This window comes from Lygodium microphyllum, chromosome 24 (assembly GCF_053477565.2).
Source record: "Lygodium microphyllum isolate KBCC chromosome 24, Lygodium_microphyllum_v1.1.10, whole genome shotgun sequence".
Lineage (NCBI taxonomy): Eukaryota > Viridiplantae > Streptophyta > Polypodiopsida > Schizaeales > Lygodiaceae > Lygodium > Lygodium microphyllum.
The window spans coordinates 19,645,572-19,667,635 of NC_141158.1; the positions used below are offsets into that span (position 1 = coordinate 19,645,572).

A 22,064-nucleotide genomic window follows, 5' to 3' on the forward strand; every position below is an offset into this window, starting at 1 on the left:
TTGATTCAATATGCACGTGCATTCTCAAATGAATATGCACATGATAACATATGGATTGTTCCTTTGGCCATTGGCCTTTACCCCAACAACCTCGCACAAGGGCCAATGTGCCTTTAAGGGAGAATAGCAATTGAAGATACTTTCCAATGCCCATCAACACTCTGTAATGTTCAAAGCACTCAGAAGACAAACTCTTCATAAGAATATTTGCAAGGTTGTCATCCATATGAATGTTGATAACCTCAATCCACTTGTCCTCAAGAACCTCCTTGATAAAGTTATACTTCAGCTCAAATGTGCTTTCTCTTTGCATGAAAGATAAGAATCGGTGGCAACTAGATGACACTCTCACTATCACATTGCAAAGTAGACACTTCTCCAACAATGCCTAGATCTCCCATCAAATGAGTGAGCCATATAGCTTCCTTTCATACTTGAGTGACTATAACATATTTGGCCTTAGTGGTAGATAAGGTAATATGTGGCTACAATTAAGAGATCCATGAGCTTGCAGATCTTGATTTTGTAGGGAATGTGGACTCTAGGAAGTCTATAATAGGTTTCATATTCATGTTCATAGGAGGTGCAAATCCTTGGCCACCAATCTCACCTACTTGTAGTTAGTCAATGAATCAAATGGCAATATTTTTAACTTATAAACTCACTTTTATGGTAAGACGTGCTTGCCCTCAACCAAAGGAACCAACTCACTGATAGCATTCTTGACCAAAGATTCCATCTCTTATCGCATAGCCTTCTTTCACTTTTGGTCATCATCCCTAGTCATAACATCAACATAAATTGAGAGCTCTCCACAATCTATAATTGTGGCATAATTGAGAGACAGTGTCTATCTCTCTAGTGGTCTAGAGGCTCCTGTAGATTGTCTTAACACTGGCTCAACTTAAGCCTCTTTCTTTTCAAAATGTCTATCATGTTGTATGTGCGACTACCCACCTAGCTATGATACATTTACATGTACTACTCATATAGCAATAATCCATCCTATTAGAATAATATCCTACTTATCTCAACTATATTGATGGGATATTTATGTATCTTCTCCTCCACTAAAGATTACATCATGGCTATGAACTATCTTCTTATCTTCAAGATCTCAAAGGCAATACCCCATGTCACTTGAATCTTTGCATCCAAGAAAAATGAATTTTCTAGACTCTGGATCAAGCTTGTTCTACTTATCCTTTGAGATATGGATATATGCTACATAGCTAGACACCACAATTGATCATAAGAGGGTTGCTTGCCGAATCATACATTGGAATCTTACCATCCAATGGCTTGCTAGGTGACTGATAAATCAAGTGAGCATTTGTCTTAGCATCTTCTATTATGCTTGGGTAGCATAAGTTTTCTAGATACTTCCATATCAGGCTATGGTAATCCCCAAACTAAGCTTTAATGGCCCCATTAATAAGAGTGTGTGTTTGTCAAGGCCTTGGTAATGAGATTTGTATCTCTTTCCAATCTAAATAGCAAGCATGAATGTCATAGTGGACCTTAAATCCTTGAACTTGTGGCAAAGCTTGACTCCTCGAGCTCCTCACTCCAACTAGGATCTCTTAGGATGCTACTCTAATATGAATTGACTAGAAGCCATCCAAAGTCAATGGAATGAGGGAGCACTGAGAGAGCATTGCAAAAGCAAGGTGGTCTACCTTATTTCTAGCCACTATTATTGGATGTCCAAACACTTCCAAATTGGACTATGGCAATCCATAAACTAAGCTTCAATGGCACCATTCATTGAAGTACATGCTTGACTTAAACAAAGGTTTGGTGGTAATATTTATACCTCTTTCCAATCCAATAAACAAGAAAAAATGTCACAATGAACCTCAAATCCTCAAACTCATGGCAACACGACTCCTCAAGCTCCTGGCTCCAACTTCAAGCTCCCATAGATGCTACGTTGATACCAACAAACAAAAAGCAACATAGAGTCAATGGAGTACGTGTGTGCGTGTGTGTGTGCATACGCATGTGCATGCATGCCTGTGCGCACATGCAAGTAGTTTCTGGTGGGTACTAAGATTACCCTTATTCTTCACTATCTTCATATATGACTGCATAGTATATACTAGTACAAGGGGTATCCACATGGTCTTTGGCCATTGCCCTTACCCCAACAAATTGGGGTTGCCAAAAGCAAGTCATTGTAGCATTATCTAGCACAAAGGTGTGTCCACTTGGCCTTTGACCATTGGCCTTACCCCAACAAATTGGGGTAGTCATTATAGCATTATCTAGCACAAAGTTAGAGTATGGAGAGGCAACATTGGCTACATGTGAGATTACCTTGGCTTCAAAGCTTTTGCAAGATTTGCTATCAAACTTTATAGTAAGAATATTGGTGTGTAACCAGGCCTTTAGCTATTGGCCTTACCCCAATAAATTGGGGTAACCAAAAGCAAGTCATTGTAGCATTAGCTAGTACAAGGGGTTTCCACGTGGCCTTTGGCCATTGGCCTTAACCCAACAAATTGGGGTTGCCAAAAGCAAGTCACTGTAGCATTGTCTAGCACAAAGGTAGAGTATAGAGAAGCAACATGTGAGATTATCTTGGCTTCAAAGCACATTAGCTACATGTGAGATTATATTGGCTTCAAAGCTCTTGCAAGATTTGCTATCAAACTTTATAGTAAGAATATTATTGTGCAACCTGGCCTTTGGCCATGGGACTTACCTCAGCAAATTTTTGAGATATTTGCAATCACACCTACTTCAATCTCTTTGTAAGGAGCTATGTGGGCTCAGGGCTAGAATCCCATATGCACAGTAGGAGAAGTGCTACCATTCAATTTCCTATAAAGCATTGTACTTGCACTCTTTTTCAAGTAATGAAAGTACTTTTTTCTTTCCAGTAAAGTTTCCTTGTCACTGTCCACACACAAGATTGTGTTTATGAGTCCAATTCTCAATCTTGGAACCTAATTCACTTGTGTGACAATTTGACTTGTCTGTGTCAATGTCTTCATGAGTTCATTCTTCCTATTTCAACCTCCATAGCTTGTGTCATAACCATGTCCTAGATCCAAGTTTCCACACAAATTAGGGTAACTAAAAGTAAGTCATTATAGCATTATCTAGTACAAGGGGTGTCCACATGGCCTTTGGCCTTACCCCAACAAATTGGGGTAGCCAAAGGTAAGTCATTGTGGCATTTTCTAGCACAAAGGTAGAGTATAGAGAAGCATCATTGGCTACATGTAAGATTATCTTGGCTTCAAAGCTCTTGCAAGATTTTCTATCAAACTTTATAGTAATAATATTAATATGCAACCAACTAGTAATCCTACATACCATGCAAGGACAAGTACATTTAGATACATTGCCATTCCATGAGAAGGATGATAGTAACAAAAAAGATAGATCTTATTCATTTGAAGATCAAAGACCAAGTAGAATATCTTTACCAAGTCATTGGGTAGAGATAAATTCGTCTATCTTTGGTGTCATATTTGGCGTGAATATGAGGAAAATTTATTAAGATTATCAAGTTCAATACATGTTAGTTTATGTGTGTGGTGAAATAAGTTAGAGTCAATTCCTTGTTCTTTCTATTCTTTATTTTCCCTCTTTCTTCTGAAGTTTAGTTTTCCTAGGGCTTGTACGTACCCTACACTCAATCCTTTAGGATTGTGTACTTGTATGACTTTTTTTCCATTATCCTTTGGAATAGTGCTATAAGCTTCATCTTGCTCCTCCATTAATACTTTTGTTCTTGCTTCAATCTTTTGCTTGTACCAATCGTTCAAAAATTCTAGAGACATGTATGACTCTAATATTACACACATGTATGGTCTTTGCAATTATGTGGCCAAAGAATGACAATTCTTATCCAAATATTTAGTGAGGTTACATACTGTCAATTTAGTGTTCTATGGTGCACATCCTAGTGGATGAAGGTGCATCCTATACCTTCATTATCTTCAAAAGTTGAAACTGTTAATGGAATTTAAGGCCATTATTATTATTATTGGTTATATGTATCAAGCTCATAGTCATCTATCAAGTCAAACATCCTCAAGGAAGGAGATGAATTAATGTCACATGGGCTTCATAATTCCCATTGATATGTATTGCAATTGGCCAAAATGTATAGACCAAAAAGTGTGAATCTCCTAGGGTGTAGACATGGGCTTCATAATTCCCATTGGTATCTATTGTGGTTGGCCAAAGGTAGGCTAAAGGTATAGACCAAAAAGTGTGAATATCCTAGGATGTAGAGATTTATGTCACATGGGCTTCATGATTCCCATTCGTATGTATTGCATTTGGCCAAGGTATAGACCAAAAGTTGTGAATCTCCTATGATATAGAGATGGAAAACCATGGCCTTAAACTACCATTGAACTTGCAAAATAAAGATTTAGAGTGAAGTGATATTCTACCTAGTCAAGGGTGCATGTATCGTCTAAGACCAACTCTCCAATGTAGTTATCAACACAATCCCCTTGACCAAGGAGAGTAAGATGTAGAGAACCCCAATATTACTTATTTGGACGAGTTAAACATTCATTTGATGAGGCTTAGTGATGTACATTAGAGTGAACAACAAAGTTTATTACTATTGTAACCATTCCTTTTATGTTAGCATTTGAGCATTGCTAGTGGAAGTCTCCTTTAAGTTATGCATTTTTATTGGAAATTAACTATTCTCCTTTGATGTTATTTCCATGATTTCTAGTGCACTCATGTGTGATACACTAATGATATAATAGCCATGGATTTCAACCTTTTTTTGTGCCTTGCAATATTGTTAGTTGCTTCCATGGCAACTTGTATCAAAGCTTAGATGCAACATCTCTTTCATCTCCTTAGTCTAAACTTCATCATTGATACAACAATCTTACCAATTTGAAGTTGGGAAAATATTGTAGGTCCATTCTAGACAAGCACAATGATATCTAGAGCTATTTTGAAAAGGATCCCATATTATGCCTTCATTTTGGCCAAATATGGACATCATCTTCTTGAAGAGGAGGCCAAAGACAATTGAAGGAGACTTGACCATCCCTACCTTTTCATATTATGATGCTACTCTACCTTCCTTTGAAACCTCAAAAAATCTCCCCTATGGCTCCTAACTCCAACCATTCCCCTCATCTTGTTAAACTAAGAAACACAACTTGATAACCTAGATGAGACATTTGGTGGGTAATCTGTCCATTGAAGCCAAAAATAATGATACATTTCACATTGATCTTCTTCACTAACTCACTCTCATCTTCATTTTGATAGTACCATCTCAAGCACCTCTTTTTGAGCTCCATTTCACCCCCTTTTCACCTCAAGATTGCCCTAAATCACTTTATCCAAGAAAGCTTGCCATTAATTTTAGATAGAGCTATAACACGATTAGAATCCTTCTCTCTCGAGCTTTGTTAATTCCCATTGATTAAATGGAAAGAGGGATCAATCAACTAGCACTGACTCAACTTCTCATTTATTTCTCATCATTCCTTCAAGAAGCATGTGAATCTTTTTCTTCTTGCAATTTTTAGTTAGCATATCTTTCTACTTTCAAGCATTCACACTCCATTTCAAACAAACTACTTTGTATGGCTCTCCATTTCAATGCACTCAAAATTATTGTTAATTTTGCCTTGGAGTTGGATAGTTGGCTTGCTTTCCTTACTTTAGAATTGAACCATCTAACCACTTCAAAGCTTTTCATGCACTCATTGCATGATAGTTGACTTTGCAATGGAAAACCTAGCCACTTTCAAGGCTAGGAAAGCCTAACCATGATAAAGCCCACAATTCGTAAGAAATATAGAGGTTGGCCTCCTTTCCTTACTTTGGAACTTGAACAACCTAGCCACTTCCAAGGTTAATATGGCCTACGCACGAGAGAGCACACAATTTGTAAGAAATATAGAGCAATCTATTGATCAATTTGTCAAACAAATATTGCTATAAATTTTAAGTTTTTAGCATTCCCATTTCCATGACGTGACTCAAATCGAGTGCTTGAGAGGCCTTGAACTCATGCAAATAGAGTAGAGGATACTCGAATATGAACAAAACTAAGGAATTCAAGGAAGAATAGTCGATTGTGAATCAAGATAATCATGCCAACAAGAGCTTTGAACTTGAGGGAACAATTATGGGTTTTGTGCCTAGCCACAAATTAAAGCAAAGTCAAAAATGGAAGGGAGAGGTTTTTACCGCTTGGTCAATTTTTGGGAAATGACTATGGACTTGAGAAAAAGATAATCAAATGCAAGTAAATAAGATCATATACCAATGGAAATAAGAACCTAGGTTTGGGGTGCATCAACTCTCCTTTTGTGCCTACGCACAAACTAAAAGAAAGGCCTTTAATGCATGATCATTCTTAAGAAATAGTTAATCATTAGCTCTAAAGCCAATTTGCTTGATAGTTAAAAGAAGAGAACTCAAAAGGTGCACCAACTCTACTTTTATACCTACACACAAATAAACAGAAAGTCAAAAGTCCACGGAAGAAGTGAAATCTTTAAAAAGGCCTTTAATCTTGATCATTTCTTAGGAGATCAAGTATAACTCAAATTCTTGTATATTAGAGCTCACAAAAAATAGTTGATTCCTAGCTCCCAAACAATCCTTGATAGTTAAAAAGGAGATGCCTCAATGAGCACAAACCATACTAGAAACATTCACATTTAGAAGTGTCCCAAACATCAAATAAAATTGTCACTTTAGATCAACTCAAGGATCAACAAGCCATTAGCTATAAAGCATAAAATTGGGTTACTTCCCAAGGTGTGTTAGAGACAAAAGGACTTCTCACAACATGCAATAGAATGAGGGGATGGAGATATCGATGGGTTCTCTCATGGCATGAAATAGAATGTGGGGATGCAAGACAATAGGCATGAACCAAGCCAATTCTTGTGGTAAAAATAAAGTTAATCACCCCAACATATGGTGGCTCTCAAGACACATTGAGATCCATCAAAAGATCAACCATCTAAGGGAGGGGCGAAGGGCCAAGCTCACATCAATTGCAACAAACAAATGGTCATACTAGTAGCTTTAGAGGAAGAATTGTTCTTTAAGGAGAACCTACATACAAATCTCAACAATTATCCACAATCATTTGGCAAGTCAAACAAGACAAGTAACAACAATACATCTCTCTCCTTGCAAGAATTAAAAAAGTCAAAAACGCAAAAAAAGAGTCCAAAATAACCCCTCAAACCTCAAAGCATTAAATGGTTGCAAGGAAAAGGTGTTGCTAATCAAGATGATTAACCAACTTTTGTTACCATACGTCCAAGTTGCCTGAAATGCCTTCCACAAAATTGATCATGAACACAAACATAATTCTTTTGAGCCCTGGTATATTTCTAGTAATGAATGGACCAAACTAGAAAGCAAAATCACAAGAAAAATGAGACAATGACACAAGCAAGAATGTAGGAAAATAAAGCAAATATGAAAAGCAGCAGGCAAGCATTTAGGGAAATGTTGTATATGCCACACTCCTTTGTTGCTACAAAAAACGTCAACTAGCTCTCAACCAAAGAGATGGAAGGTCCAGAGAGAAACAGAAGCTTTTAACAAAAGAGTGAAGGAAAACTTAAAATTGTTTTTGTTTAGAGACAGAGGCTAAAGGTCACCCAGTACATCAGAGATCACAGGAAAATATCTTCTGAGACGATGGTGAGAATCCCAAGCAAAAGCAGCATCCAAGCTTTATACTACATTAAGAAAAAGAGAACATGTCTTCAAAGCCTATCAACAGCCATTGATACAACCAAAACAAAAAACTCGGATCAGAACAAGGTGCCATGTTACTCAAGGTCCAGCTCGTTGCAGTGAATTCCATGATTTTAAACACCACCTACTTCAAGCATGTATTGTAAAGAGTGGGCCTACCACACCTGGCCTGGAGGTAACATCATGATAAACACACGCCATCACAGATGAACTTTGTGACACCATTCAATAATACAGTCCATACGAAACATCATTTATGTGGAACAGACCAACAAAATTGCTGGTTCTACAGCCTCAAGATTAAAACCCAACTATTAGTTGCTGTTTTTGGGAGGGTCCTCCCATCAAGTGAACCTGCAGCTATAAATACTCTTCTTGGAAACTTGAAATAACCTTTCATTCACTACCTCTTAATATGATATAACAAAACAGCGTATCATTAGCAAGCCATCCTGCGCCATGCCACGCAAACTGTTTTAGTCAGCAGAAAAAACTCTGTATGACTATAATACCTGTTGTCAGCAGTTCCAAAGATACAGGTATTATCCAATTATCATCTGCCAAGTCATCCAAGGATCTCCAAATCTCCTCAATAGAACATGTGCACATAATATTTTGATGTTCAATCGATTTTCACAGATGCATAAATAGTCCTGACAAACCACAAGCAGGCATAGAAACCTATTGTGCCAGTGAGCACAAAAAAGGAGTAGGAGATGATGATCATGTACCCAAAGTACAATATGCCTGACACCAACTTTGTTATCTCCAGCTTTGTGAAGAAGTAAAAGGTGGCATAGAGAAAAAGATAGATAGCTGAAGATCCCGAAGTCAAATAGGCTCTCCACCACCAATGATAATCCTCGCTACACAACTGGAAATAACAAAGCACAATCGAGATCTCTGCACAAGTAACTATAAGAATGAGGAATACGATGAACAAGAACCCAAAGATGTAGTAGAACTGGTTCAGCCAAATGGAAGTCAGTATAAAGAAAAGCTCGATAAAAACTGCTCCAAAGGGCAGAATTCCACCAATGAGGACTGAGAAAGCTGGCTGCATGTACCAAGCCTGCTCTGGAATCTGTCTGGGGATCTTATTGGTTCGTACTGGATACTCAATTGCTGGCTTTTTGTAGCCAAAGTAGCTTCCTATGAAGACAAGAGGTACAGAAATTCCAAACCACAAGAACACCAAAGCAAACATAGTACCGAAAGGCACTGCTCCTGATGACTTCTCCCCCCATATCAATCCATTCAGAATGAAAAAGATAGTGAAAAGAATGCCAGGGAACAGAAAAGCTGTCTTGAGGGTACTCTTCTTCCATTCAACTCCCTTAAACATCTTGTACAGTCGTGCAGAAGTGTAACCAGCAAAAATCCCCATGAATACCCATAGCAATAGCATGGCAGTCATCAATCCCCCTCTGTTGGATGGAGAGAGAAACCCAAGTAGAGCAAAAATCATAGTCACTAGAGTCATTCCAAAAAACTGCACACCTGATCCAACATAAACACACAACAAGCCAGCACGTTCAGGAGGCCTAAATACATCGCCATGTACCAACTTCCACCCAGTTTCCTCCTGTGCTTCCTCCTGTGTCTCAAGCTGATTGTACTTGGAGATGTCACGATACAAAGTTCGCATCATGATCATGGCCACCATGCCTGATAAAAACAGGACAATCATAAGGGAATTTATGATTGAGAACCAATGAACTTGATCGTCTGACATATTTAGATACATATCCCAACGAGATGCCCATTTGACATTACTCTCCTGAAAAGCAACTTCAAACTTGTTAGCCATCAACATGTGCACTACATGGGCTGTAGAAGGAAATACAGCTGCCTTGAATTTGTACCTTGAATAAAACATCATAAGTGAAAATTATCTCCTCTCCCTCCTGCACCTTCTGGGGTGGCATACTATCAGACACATAGATCTTCGAATTTGCATTGCAAGTTTTAAATTGAATATTCCTAGGATCCCAAGGCTTCTCATAGTCATGTTTTACACTGTTTAAACAACATCAGCACCTCAGATAAGATACCCAATCTGCTTTGTTGAAATAGTAAGGAATTTGCAGAAATGACAACATTGTAGAGAAATAACATAAACTAATCCTTCATGATAGACATAGCTAAATGAACCACCAAACATCATATTAAGCAATTGAACCACTGAACAGACGTTAAAGCATCTTCCAGAATGACAATCATCTTCATTCATTCTCATTCTCCCTTCTCTCTTCCCAACCCGCCTCCCCCACCCTGACACTTACAAGAACCCCTGACACTTACAAGAACCATCCAACACTCACATTTACTGGGGAAACTAACAGAATGAAAATTACAATAATTAATATGCAAGGCATCAGGAGCTACAAACTCTTTGTGCACAAGAAAGCCAGAAAACACACCTCAATAACTGGATACCTAAACTTAAAAGCTGGAAAGGAAATGCCAAATACAAAGGTCCCAATGACCATTTGAAGGCATTAGAAAGCAGAAATGAGTCACATCAGTCACCATCACATCCTACAACAGCCATATTCAGCCCTCTTCTGAGCTAGTTGAAGCTGTCTAGTGTGTCACCAGACCCTTTGACTAGTCACAACTTGCTCCCATTACAAATGCAACATTTTCTGAATTTCTCTGCTTTCACCAGGGCCTGCTTTGATTTACAAGAAGATTGAATAATAGCTATATCTTTGCAACTGCTTTCATAAAAGTCCTGCTTTGCTTTCACCTGCCCTTTGCTTTACAAGAAGATTGGATAATAGCTATATCTTTGGAACTGCCTTCATGTAAAGTAAAGCAAAGCAATGCTGCCCTGCTTTGCTTTACAAGAAGATTTTTGTTCTCACAAGTTGAGGTAGATTCAATTTTCAAAATGCTCCATTATTTTGTTAATGTTTCATTGTTCAAAGTTTTGGCAGAGAGCTGCCCTGTTCATGCATTGTCCTACTCAGTTTGGATCACCAGCCCATTTTAATCCTGGTTGGCCTATTTTGGCAACAGACGCACTTCAGTTACATCTGCCACTTGCACGTGCACGCACAAAAATGCACAAAAAATGCACACATGCATGCGTGTGAGCATGCGCACACACATGTGCATGCATCTGTGTAGATTTACACACTTTGATATTATCATTACTGATAATTTCCCCGTTTGAGTCATGGGTTTTACATGGATGCGGGCATGCACAACTCTGTGTGTGTGTGTGTGTGTTAGGTGAAGGAGCTCGCAAATGATGGACCAATATCTTAAGCAGATGAAAATCCATGGCAGAGAGAGAGCATGTGCACATACGCACTGTATGAGAGAGAGAGAGCTCTCGCAAGTACACAAGCTGAAACTGAATATAGATTGAAAGATATGTGAGATGAAAGTACAACTGATAGGACCTCAATATATAGGCTCAGCCTTAAGCTGTGAATCTAAAGCTTTGATCCTTGTTTAATACAAAGTGGTGTAAAAGGTGGTTCACACCTAAACACGTACTCTTACACACAATCATGTTTCACGGATAGAGGTAAATAATAGCTAACAAACCCCCCTTCGTGTTATGGGTGACTAAACTCACAACTAGAAACAAGAGAAAGACAGCATGGGAACCTCTTACCTGTGCAACAGATTCTGATAGGAGATTAAACAAAGTAGAGAGAGATTTGTAACTTGAGCATGGCATGATCTACCGTCAAACTCCACAACCCATAGTGGAGTTAGTATGATATGTTCAATACATGAATATGTGCAGTATGGAACATACACAAAGATTTTAAGAATAAAATACATTGTTTTGTATATTCGACTCACCAAGGTCGCCATTACCGATGACATTCCCATCATCATCATCATATTCAGGCCATAGTACCCAAAAACAGCGTTTCAAAGGCCCCAAAACAGAATGTCCGTTTCAGATCGAAACGGGGATAGGGAAACACCATTTCGGCACCCTCTGGTGGATGGGCAAACTGTTACATAGAGAAAAAACGCATCTTTTTTCGATTTCACCCCCATCTCCTACACAATCGTCTCCTCTTGCTCAAAGCACACTATCTCCTGCAGCTCCGAACTCCACCTCCTTCTCCTTCCCCATTTCCCACCCCCGCCCCCCTCTTCCTCCTCCTTCCTTCCTTCCCTCCTAAGTTCTTCTCCCTCCTTTCCTTCTAGGTTCTTCTTCCATCCTTCTCCTCCTCCTTTAATCTCATTGCTTAATCATGGGACCGGATCCATTTTGGAGACATGTCACTCCAATTAAGAGATATAAGGGCTCCAGTGGATTGAAAATGTGGCGAAGCAACTATTGTGGATTTGAGAAATCAAGAAACATAACCCGCATGAAAGACCACTTGGTGTGCATCCCCAAGGAAGATATTAAGCCTTGCACAAATGCACCAACCGAAGTAACAATAAGTCTATCATTGAAGTCGAAAACATATGGGGATTGAGCTACAAGAGGATGAATCCTCTCACCCAACACCACATAGGGGTAATGAAGCATAGGTGGGGACTAGTGGACCTAGTGGCATTAGCCAAATTGGAGGTGTAATTGACCCATCAAAAAAAAAATCATATCTGTGTCGAGTCCTAGTGCAAAAAGGAATCTATTGCTATCCTCTAGTGATGGTGGGCAAAGGGACTCCTTGCATGGTGCTAGTGTCCATGCAAGACTTTAGGCGCAGGCTATTGTGGAGACAACTAGGGAGCTCGTACACTTATTGATTCAGTGTGTCATCCCTTTCAATGAGGCCACTACACATCAATGAAAGAGGACGATCAAGGCAATGAGCTGTATAAGAAGTAAGTGAGAACTTAGAACTTAGAAAGCCCCTCTATAGATGCATTACGCACATAGGAGCTTGGAAAGGAAAAAGCATCCATAGAGACTTAATTGGAACCCTTGAAAGAGACATAGGTAAAATATGGATACACAATTCTATGTCATGGATGGTCACATATGCAACAAAGGAATGTATATAATGTTTTGGTGTTTTCATGCAAAGGAACTATCTTCATTAAGACCATTGATACCTCTATCTCAGGTTTTACATCACGAGGCATTTCATTTGGGAGCACATGTGATAGATCATCATGAACATAAGAGTCTAAAATGTGGTGCAAGTGGTGACAGATAATGAAAAAATTTGTGTGTCCATGGGACGTATGTACGAGGATGAGTTCCCTAGCATAGTATAGACTCCATATACATCCCATTGCCTTCATTTGCTCATTGAATATGTTTGGTAAATATCGTCGGTGAATGATATCTTCAAAACAACAAGCATGGTAAAATTTGTGAAAATGAAATCATTCATCGCTAGCATGTTTTGAGCCAATAGTACACTTGAGCTATTGAAACCCCTTGCCACTAGATTTGCTTATATGTTTATTGTATTTGAGAGGTTGATCCAAATTTCATACGAATCATAGCATGCCAAGAGTGACTCACATGGAGTGGGAGAGTCTCCAAAGGCTCTTGCTTTTTAGGTATAATATTTTGAATGATAGCTGATAGGTTGAGTAGAGGCATTGATAAAGTCTCGCTTCTATTTACACTATCTTACGTATCACTGATATGGCGGATAATACTTTGACCCTTCTATACGAGCATATGGATAAAATTTACAAGACCTTGCTTTACCGCAGCTTTTTGCCCTAAGATAAGTTATTGCTTAAATTTTACATATATAATATGGGTAATTATTTAGTGTTAAGAACTCATTGATAATTGTTCTAACTTTTAACTTATTTTATCTATGATCCATTATCTATCGCTTTTAAGGGTTCATGAGATTCGTGCAATGTGTAATATACCGTGGGATTGGTTTCATAAACCAATTCATATTGTCGTGCATGTATAAAATTCCCTTTGGACAATAAGGAATAGTACACTAGCGAGAAGTTGGAGAAGGGCTTTGTAGAGTATATAAAGTGCCTCACAAGGAATGATCTAGATATAATGAGGAGAGTAGAGAATAATTTATTGACATTCTGCAATCTTTCTCTTCATTTTAACTGAGCCATAGCTAGACTTTGAGATACTCAACTTCAACCTGTCTCTTGGTGGGAGAAATACAGCAATTATACTTCTACTTTACATGTAAATGTTAACTTCACAACTTATTTATTAGTAATTATATAATCTCAATCTCTTAAATTTAAATAGAAACGCACCGCCATTCGTATCCTTTCACAAGATTATAGTTCAAGGCCTACCAAGAGAAACTGAAGCGCATGGCCTCTCTCTCAAACCAAAAAGATAACTAAGCTCACAAGCATCTAGTTTGGAGCGTTTATTGTTTTGCCATTCCAATCTTCAACTTCATGAAAAGACCGCTCTATCTCCTAAGTCTTCACAAGTCATAAATTGTATTTTCTATAATAACTTTTAAGCATTGTTACTACTTCGAAGTTAAATTGTAGATTGTAATATATATAAACATTGAGCATCTTGAGACTTCTCTCATATCTTTGTCTTGTTCACCTTTACAAGTAAATGTCAACAAAATTAATGTAGAGAAGATACATAACATCCGTGAGATATCAAAGGAGCAAGATATCTACTCTATGCTTTATGAGGAGCTATTGATACTAGTCCATAAGATTCATCCACAAAGGAGAGCTAGACTGACTACAACAAGGGCCGCACGTGGTCGTGCAACACTACCAAAGTCTGAGGCTAGGATTGAGACTATTTCACCATCTTCTCAAACTTTGTTTCACCAGTCTTGATATCAGTATACAAATAATGCATGGATCATAAATTATAATTTATTTTGTTATTTAAAATTTTCAAAACTGAGTCTTAATTATGTAATACATGGGAAGTTTTGAAAACCAAAAAAAACAAAAATAAAAAAATCTGGAGTTTCACAATTTTAATCAAGTTTCATATGTTATTAAAATAAATATGTTATTATGTAAATATATAAATGTACCAATATCTACAATAACATGTATTCAAAATTCATACAAAACTTTAAGCCTTCATATCATATGACAGAAACCATGATTTATTACATAAATCATAAGTGAAAACTCAATAGTTAAGACAATTTAAGATAGTTAAGGCTCAATTTTTAAAGCTTTAGACAAAAAAATAGATTATAATTTATGACTCATCAATCATTTGAAAACTAACATCCAAAACGGTATAACCAATATACGAAAAGCAATGGAAGCCGAGTTGGAGGCTATTGAGCGGAATGGCACTTGGTCCCTTGTGCCTCGTCCCTCTCATAAGAAGGTGATTGATGTCAAACAGGTCTTCAAGGCCAAGTACCATAGTGATGGCTCCTTGAACAAGCACAAGGCTCGCCTTTTTGCTAAAGGTTTTGCACAGCGCCTAGGTGTTGATTTCCATTATACTTTTGCCCCTACTGCTTGCATGGCGACTATTCGTGTTGTTCTTGCCTTGGCTAGTCATAGAAGATGGCCTGACTTTCAATTGGATGTGAAGTCGGCCTTCTTGAATGGTGATTTGAAGGAGGAGATCTATGTAGAGTAGCCTCCCGGCTTTGCTTCCTCGGATGGAAAGGTTTACAGGTTGAAGAAGGCCTTGTATGGCTTGAAGCAAGCTCCACGTGCTTGGAATAAGAAGATTGATTCATTTCTCAAGGCCAAGTTGGGATATCAGCACTCTAGGGCCAATCCACAACTTTATGTGCACACTTCCAAGGGTGGTCGTGTGTTGTTTGTTTTGTATGTTGATGACTTGATTGTTACATGTGATCATGCCCAGAAAATCGAAGAGATGAAGGCAACCCTACATCAAAAGTTCGAGATGACGGATTTAGGACTTCTCCATTTCTTTTTGGGCCACGAGATTTATCAATCTCAGAGCATAATTTTCATCTCTCAGCAGAGATATACACAGGAGCTCTTGGTGACTTTTGAGATGGAGGATTGTCGGTCCATTTCTACTCCTATGGATCCGAACTAGAAGGCCACTTCACACGAAGATTCTCCTTTGGCGCATGCTACCACGTTAGCAGTACCATGTGGCATGCTGCCACGTGGCAACAGTCAGACTGCAACTGCAATCCGACTGCATCATTCGGTTGCATTTACACTCGGCCTATGAATAGGTTGAGTTTCCAGCAATCTTTGTGCATTGTCTTTGACAGATTTCAGCCTGCTGATTGCGGAGATTGCTCTCAGGGCTAAAGGAGATCAAGATCTTCGAGGTGGAGACAAACACAAATATTTTCTCTACACGCGTGTATAATTTTGCATCCATATACAGCATTCTTCACTGCAGATTTTCTATGTTTCACTGTTTCTTTCTCTCTCTCTCTTCTCTCTCTCACTCAGTTCACTCTTTGTCACGGTCATTTGCTTCTGCATTGCTTCACTCTGGCACTTATATCACAAATGAAAGGAGTACAACTCAGATGTTCTGATCTCCTCCGCAAGTCCAAGTGCCTCTTGCTATCAAAACTGACCAACAAGCGTCCAAACCAATTTGCCCCTTCGCTTGCTTAGGGATTGGATTTACCTTACTCCTTAAAGCATATTCAGCCCCAAATCTGATACTGGTTCGCTAGCCTCTTGAATCTCCCTGAAATTCCTCAATTTCAGCTACTAGAATTCAAGTCCTAGAAGCTTAATTTTGAGCATGTATCTTGAAGCGGCTATCAAAACCCTAATTTCTATTGTAAATTAGGGTTTACAATAGAGATTGACTAAAATCTCTTCCTCTAATGACTCAAACTACTAAAAAATACCGAGATAACTTGAGAAATTGTTAGAAAAATAAGAGAGAGTATCTTGTAGAGAGAAATTTTAGAGTTTTATTGTGAGAAATATTGAAAAAACTACTATTGCTCTGCTCAAACAACCATGAAAGTTGTCACCTACAACTTAAGATCACCAAAAAGACTACTAACTCCGCCTATATGCGATCATCTGCTCTAGGACCTTGTGCTGCTATAACCTGATCTTAGAAGGCTCCAAACTGCAATCACATGTTATAGGACTAATCCTTGGTGGTTGCAAATCACATCAGCAACCTCTCCTTGCTCTCTCACAACCTCCTCCTCTCTCCACCAATCCCTAAAAACGTTTTTTCCACTTGCATATGCAAGATTTGCCAAGTAACAACAATCTAATCCTATTTTCCAATATTATCCAACTTATTAAATTAGCTTTCGGAATATTATTTCTGAAAATTAATTTAATAATTATTCTAGTGTTCAAAAATTTAATTTCAACAACCAATAATTAAATTTACTAAGCCAATTTTTCTTCCAAGTATTCTTGAGCAGTTATTAGCCCTTAGACCGGCATTGATGAATTAATTAATGCATAGTTTTTAATATCACAACTGATATTAGTAGCCAATAAATTGGTCTAGGTTAAAACTTGACACTGAGTACCACCTAGTACCTATCAAGCATAACTTATTACAATTTTTGCCTTTGCATCCTAGGGATCCTTGGCTTGTTACCATGAAATAATTGCCATGAGCATCACATGTACCAAACAACCTTGCACATTTGATTAATAGCTTAATCAAATGTTATTGACAAGATTAAAGCATCTTAAAATTTAACATCCTTATGACACAGATCTTCCGAAAAACAATCTTTATACCTTTCCAAGAGTTTAAGCCGCTATTAGTTTTCAACATTCATATTATCTTTCACACCATTGACATAAAGCAAATGACATTGAATACAATCCTTATTGCTCAAGAGACTTGCATATGGCTTATACCATAGGTATGGTGTTTTCAATTACTACATCTTAGATTGGTAAGTTCTATCTTCTTTTTTTGGGAGAAGATGACCGAGTTTACCCTATGATTCCAAGGCATACCAAGAATCATGTCACAATTATCAAGATTTATGACACAAAGATATCTTTGTCACTAGAGCTTGGATTTGAGATTTAAGCTTGTCAATGTAAATATTATAAACTCTACTATCTCACTTTTATCAACATTTAACACCTAGTGAGCTTCTATATGAGTCTCCTATCTCTTCATTCTTTACTCCAAGCTCTTTAGCCAACTACAAGGAAATAAAGCCTTCATTTGCCTCAAGGTTTAGCAGAGTACTTGATTACCTTTTAATTGTCCCCAAGCTTTTAATAGTTTGAATATTTTATGTAATTTGTGTTTGCAACTACATCACCGACAGCATCGATTGTCACTAGTGACTTGGGCTTGTTATCAAAGACCTTACTATTGTATTTCTATAAGAAAATTTTCTCTTTTTTTTTAAGTAATATCGTCGCTGAGATTCAAAAATTTTAGATAGACACCAAATCATACTAATGTGTACAAGGGATATGAAACAAACCAACAAACAAATATGTAGAAAAATAGCAAAGTAGTGCATAATCACTTGCACAAGAAACGAAACAAAACTCATATATAGAGTCATATCCACCATTTCACAGACAAAATTCAGTTCAATTTGACTTGGCACCAATCAAATCAAACATCACCTCAACTTTATCCAAAACTCTCTGCATATCTAACCATAGCTGGAGATCAACCAACAATGAGCACCTACTAAAGGTTTTATTTAAAGACCCGACTTGGAGTTTAAAATAACCCAGTACCAATTTTTGCTGAGTCGTCATCTAACAAGAAGCACTTGTTAGTCAAGTACACCCAAGTAGTGAAACAATACCTCCAAAAGGAAAAATCTGCATGTCTTGCCGACCTTGGGTAAAAGACCAAGAGTGATGAACAACACTCACCAAACAAGCCATACTTGCCACCCACACGTTCAAATTTCCAGTTCTCATGCAAGTCCTCTAGTAAGTTGTGTTCCAGCTGCCACAGACATAAAACCAGCTTTCCAAGTGTGAAGTATCCTGCCTAGTAGTAGGGACTACTCTTGAAGAGAAATCGAGCATGTTAGACCCAGCAACTAATAAATAGCAAAAGAACCAACAACACTAAGTCTTTCTGAATGTACTATGCTTGAGAAACTCAAAGATCACCCAACTGGCCTCTTCAGCCACAACACGTTCAAAATTCAGCTTTAGATCTGCAAAATATAGCCCTTTTTGAGCAACTGGAGTACTAGACAGACAGCCACAACAAGCATCAGCAGTTACGACCAGGTCCAAATCACCTCACGAGCTCACAATCCACAGGAGATGATATACAAGGACCAAATGAATATAGCTGCATGTATAGGAAGGGTAATGATCCTATTAAGTGTATCGAGCGGTGCAATACAGAACTAAAAGCCAGGGCAAAGCACCACACAGCAACTTCAACTAAAGTCTGTAAAGTTTTGAGTTACAGAAATGTCCATATCTAACTGGTCCATTCGTTGTCAATCTTCTGAAAGTCCAATAGTGAAAATCATTGTAGAATATTGAACTGAAGACTTTATGGGAGGATCTGAATCTCCAAGAAAATTCCAAAAGTTGGGAGTTTGAAGCCTGAAAAGAATGATGCATCTATTATGCCAAACCAATCGCAACTAGTAATACATTCCTCCAATGTGACTGACAGCTGTGATAAAGGTCTACTGTACTGATTTTGATACTGAAACATAGGTTGTGCTATTATGTTGTAGTGTGCTGATCAAATAAGGTCTTAGCTAAGAACAGTACTGAAAACTTGTGAACCACTCAGTAATATTAACCTACATCGCTTTGTGGGACTCGTAGAACAAATTCCTTTTGTTAAAGTAGTAATTGAAATAATTGACTTGATCCGCCTTCATAATCCTCTGGAACTAGGAGAGGGGGAACTACACTAATGCCTTCAAATGGCCCAAGGCCCACAAGACTATCAAAAAAATTCAATGCTACCAGAATCAGTTCATAAAAAGCTAGCCACTAGAATTAAGAATTGGAGAATCTACTATAAAAATTCCGAGGCCTGCTATGCAGCCCCCTTATATGCAAAGTGGGTCATATGAGCCATGAGAAAGAAACCTCCAATTAGTCTTCATCCAACTCAGGAGGCATATCCATCACTTTAAGACTTAAGTTGCTGGTATAACTTAAGTGGCTTGGACCTATAACCATCTCATCCCAAGATCATAGAAGCCATAAAGGATTTACAAAAGCAGCACAAAATATAAAGAAATTCAAGACAACAATTCATACCTGCGTGGGGTAACTTCAAAACCGACAATTCGAGATGGTGCTATCTCAGAATCCCTATGAAATGAAACCTCAAATTCTAGATGATTGTAAATAAGATACATGTCCTCATCTGTCTGGCAGAGTGATCAAATGATCAGAGCTTGAAACAAAAAAAATGTGACTTGCAGACTCCCTGTAGACAAGAACTCATACCCCATCAAGAAGCACTCCTCTTGCTTTTCTACCAACAGGAAAACCCCGATCATATAATACCATATTTGTGCCATCAGTGGTCTCTCGCTTTAGAGCAACAGGAAGGTTATCTAGAATCCTAGAAAGCAAAAGAGATTGTGATTATAGAAACAAAGCGACATCATCTTCAAGGATAATCTGCTACTACAAGTTAAATTCGCAAATTCTGCTTTCAACGCCCCACTTACATGTTAACCCTGTAATCATCATCAATTCTTTCTTTGAACTTTTTCGCTGCATCAGCATCAAGCTTATCTATCTTGCAAACAAAATTGCATAGCTTGTTTTCATGCATCCGGAACTGTTAAAAATAAAGCCATAGTGAATAACCCAAAAAAACCACCATGGACATATATGCTAACATCTGAATATCTTGTAGTTACCACATAGGGTGAGTTCTCTATGCGATCTCCTCTGAGGACTTCTCCAAGATTTTCAGCACTATTAACAATCTTCTCTGGTTTGCAATAAGGAAGATCATAATACACATAAGGCAGCTGCGTCTTGATAGAGGTTATTTTGTTAACCTTCACATACAATTCGTCCCCCTACAATTTCAAGCACACATGTGAGAGTTCTGTTTAGAAGCTGATTATTCAACACGCAATCAGCTGCAGATCTGATAGCTTGAGCAAGATAAAGCAGTGCATGAAGAAAAATGAAGATTAAACATAGACACAAAATCGTGAGTCAAACAACACTTGTACTACAGTGGATGCATCCTGAAAAGAGAACCTTCCTCCCAGAACTTTCACTGATATGACCAGTTGTGGCTCTAAGCTCATAGGGATACAGCATGGATGTTCCTGCTGTGCCTGAGACTACCTTCTTGCTTCTCTGCTCTACAACATGAAACAAATAGCTCCAAAGCCTCTGCAAGGGCTTTGTTCCTTCATCTCATAAAATAAACAGCACATATGGCGGCCTTCATTGGCATAAAACATCGCTCAACCTCCTCGTTTCCCGTGTCATTCTATCCTATGATAGGGCCATAGCCCTGACTCTAACAGCCGTTCTTCCAGATCTCTATCTTACTCCCATGGTATGTAAGCCGAAACAGTAGAGCCATGTAAAAAGAGGCGCCTGTCTCAATTATTGTCTTTGGTAATATCTGTGTGTTTCCAGCCCGCCAATTACACCATCCCGGAAAAGAAGACAGACGCAGAGTAAAAACTTAACGAAAGCGAGGGACGCCCGGGAGGAAGTGACCTTGTTGAAATCTTGAGGAGCAACTCCGGGAAGGTAGAAGGCACATGACGAATCGAGGAGAAGCGCAAACGCAAGCCAAAATGTCAGGCGTCCCGCAAGTGTCATCGCCATAGCTGGCCTGCAGAAGCGTTGAGAACCCGATGAAGACGAAGGAGCAGCTACACACCCATGGTTCAGATCGACCATAGTGTTTCAAGAACTGGTACTGAAATGGGACTGTCCCGACATTAAAATATGTAATACACGCTGATCCATCGCAATATGAAAGCCCATCAAGTCTCATTATTGATCTAGACTTCACCTTTTATGGTCAGATAGGTGCCATTCAATCTGTGCTACTTGGTTTAACGTTGCACATGATCTATGGGTGGATTATCCAATGATTGAAGTAGTGTTGGGTTTACTATGCGATCACCTACTCATATGTTTGTTATCCCTTTCTCATGCTTATTTCATGTCAAACTTATTGCAAAAGGAGAGCATGTTGTCGATGCCCTCATCGATGAAGGAGCAAATTGTAATAATCTAACCTACAAAGCATGGACCAAAATAAGCCAACTAGAGCTTACACCAACAAACTCAATCCTCGATCCGTATGGGGAAAACCATATTCTCTCCTAAGAAAATGTAAAATCCTCACAACTATCGAGGCCAAAATCCTACCCATCTTATTCTATGTACTCCTAAACCATGACGACATGGGAAGGGAATTACTTCTTGGTAGAGCTTTCAAGCAAGCAACAAAATACGAAGTTGATTGTGTAATGCAATGAATACATTTAATGCTTCAAAATGTGAGG

General features: G+C 38.4%; 1 protein-coding gene across 1 annotated transcript; it reads right to left on the reverse strand.

Annotated features, from left to right (window-relative positions):
- Positions 1-7,960: 7,960 nt before the first annotated feature.
- LOC148014893 (transmembrane 9 superfamily member 7-like) lies at positions 7,961-21,590 on the reverse strand. Its single transcript, XM_087665555.1, has 7 exons — positions 21,265-21,590; positions 20,439-20,603; positions 20,244-20,356; positions 20,017-20,134; positions 19,825-19,937; positions 9,597-9,750; positions 7,961-9,511 (listed from the first exon to the last, which is right to left on the reverse strand). The coding sequence occupies exons 1-7, from the start codon at positions 21,448-21,450 to the stop codon at positions 8,354-8,356; spliced, it is 2,007 nt and encodes a 668-aa protein (XP_087521681.1). The 5' UTR covers positions 21,451-21,590; the 3' UTR covers positions 7,961-8,353.
- Positions 21,591-22,064: the final 474 nt, after the last annotated feature.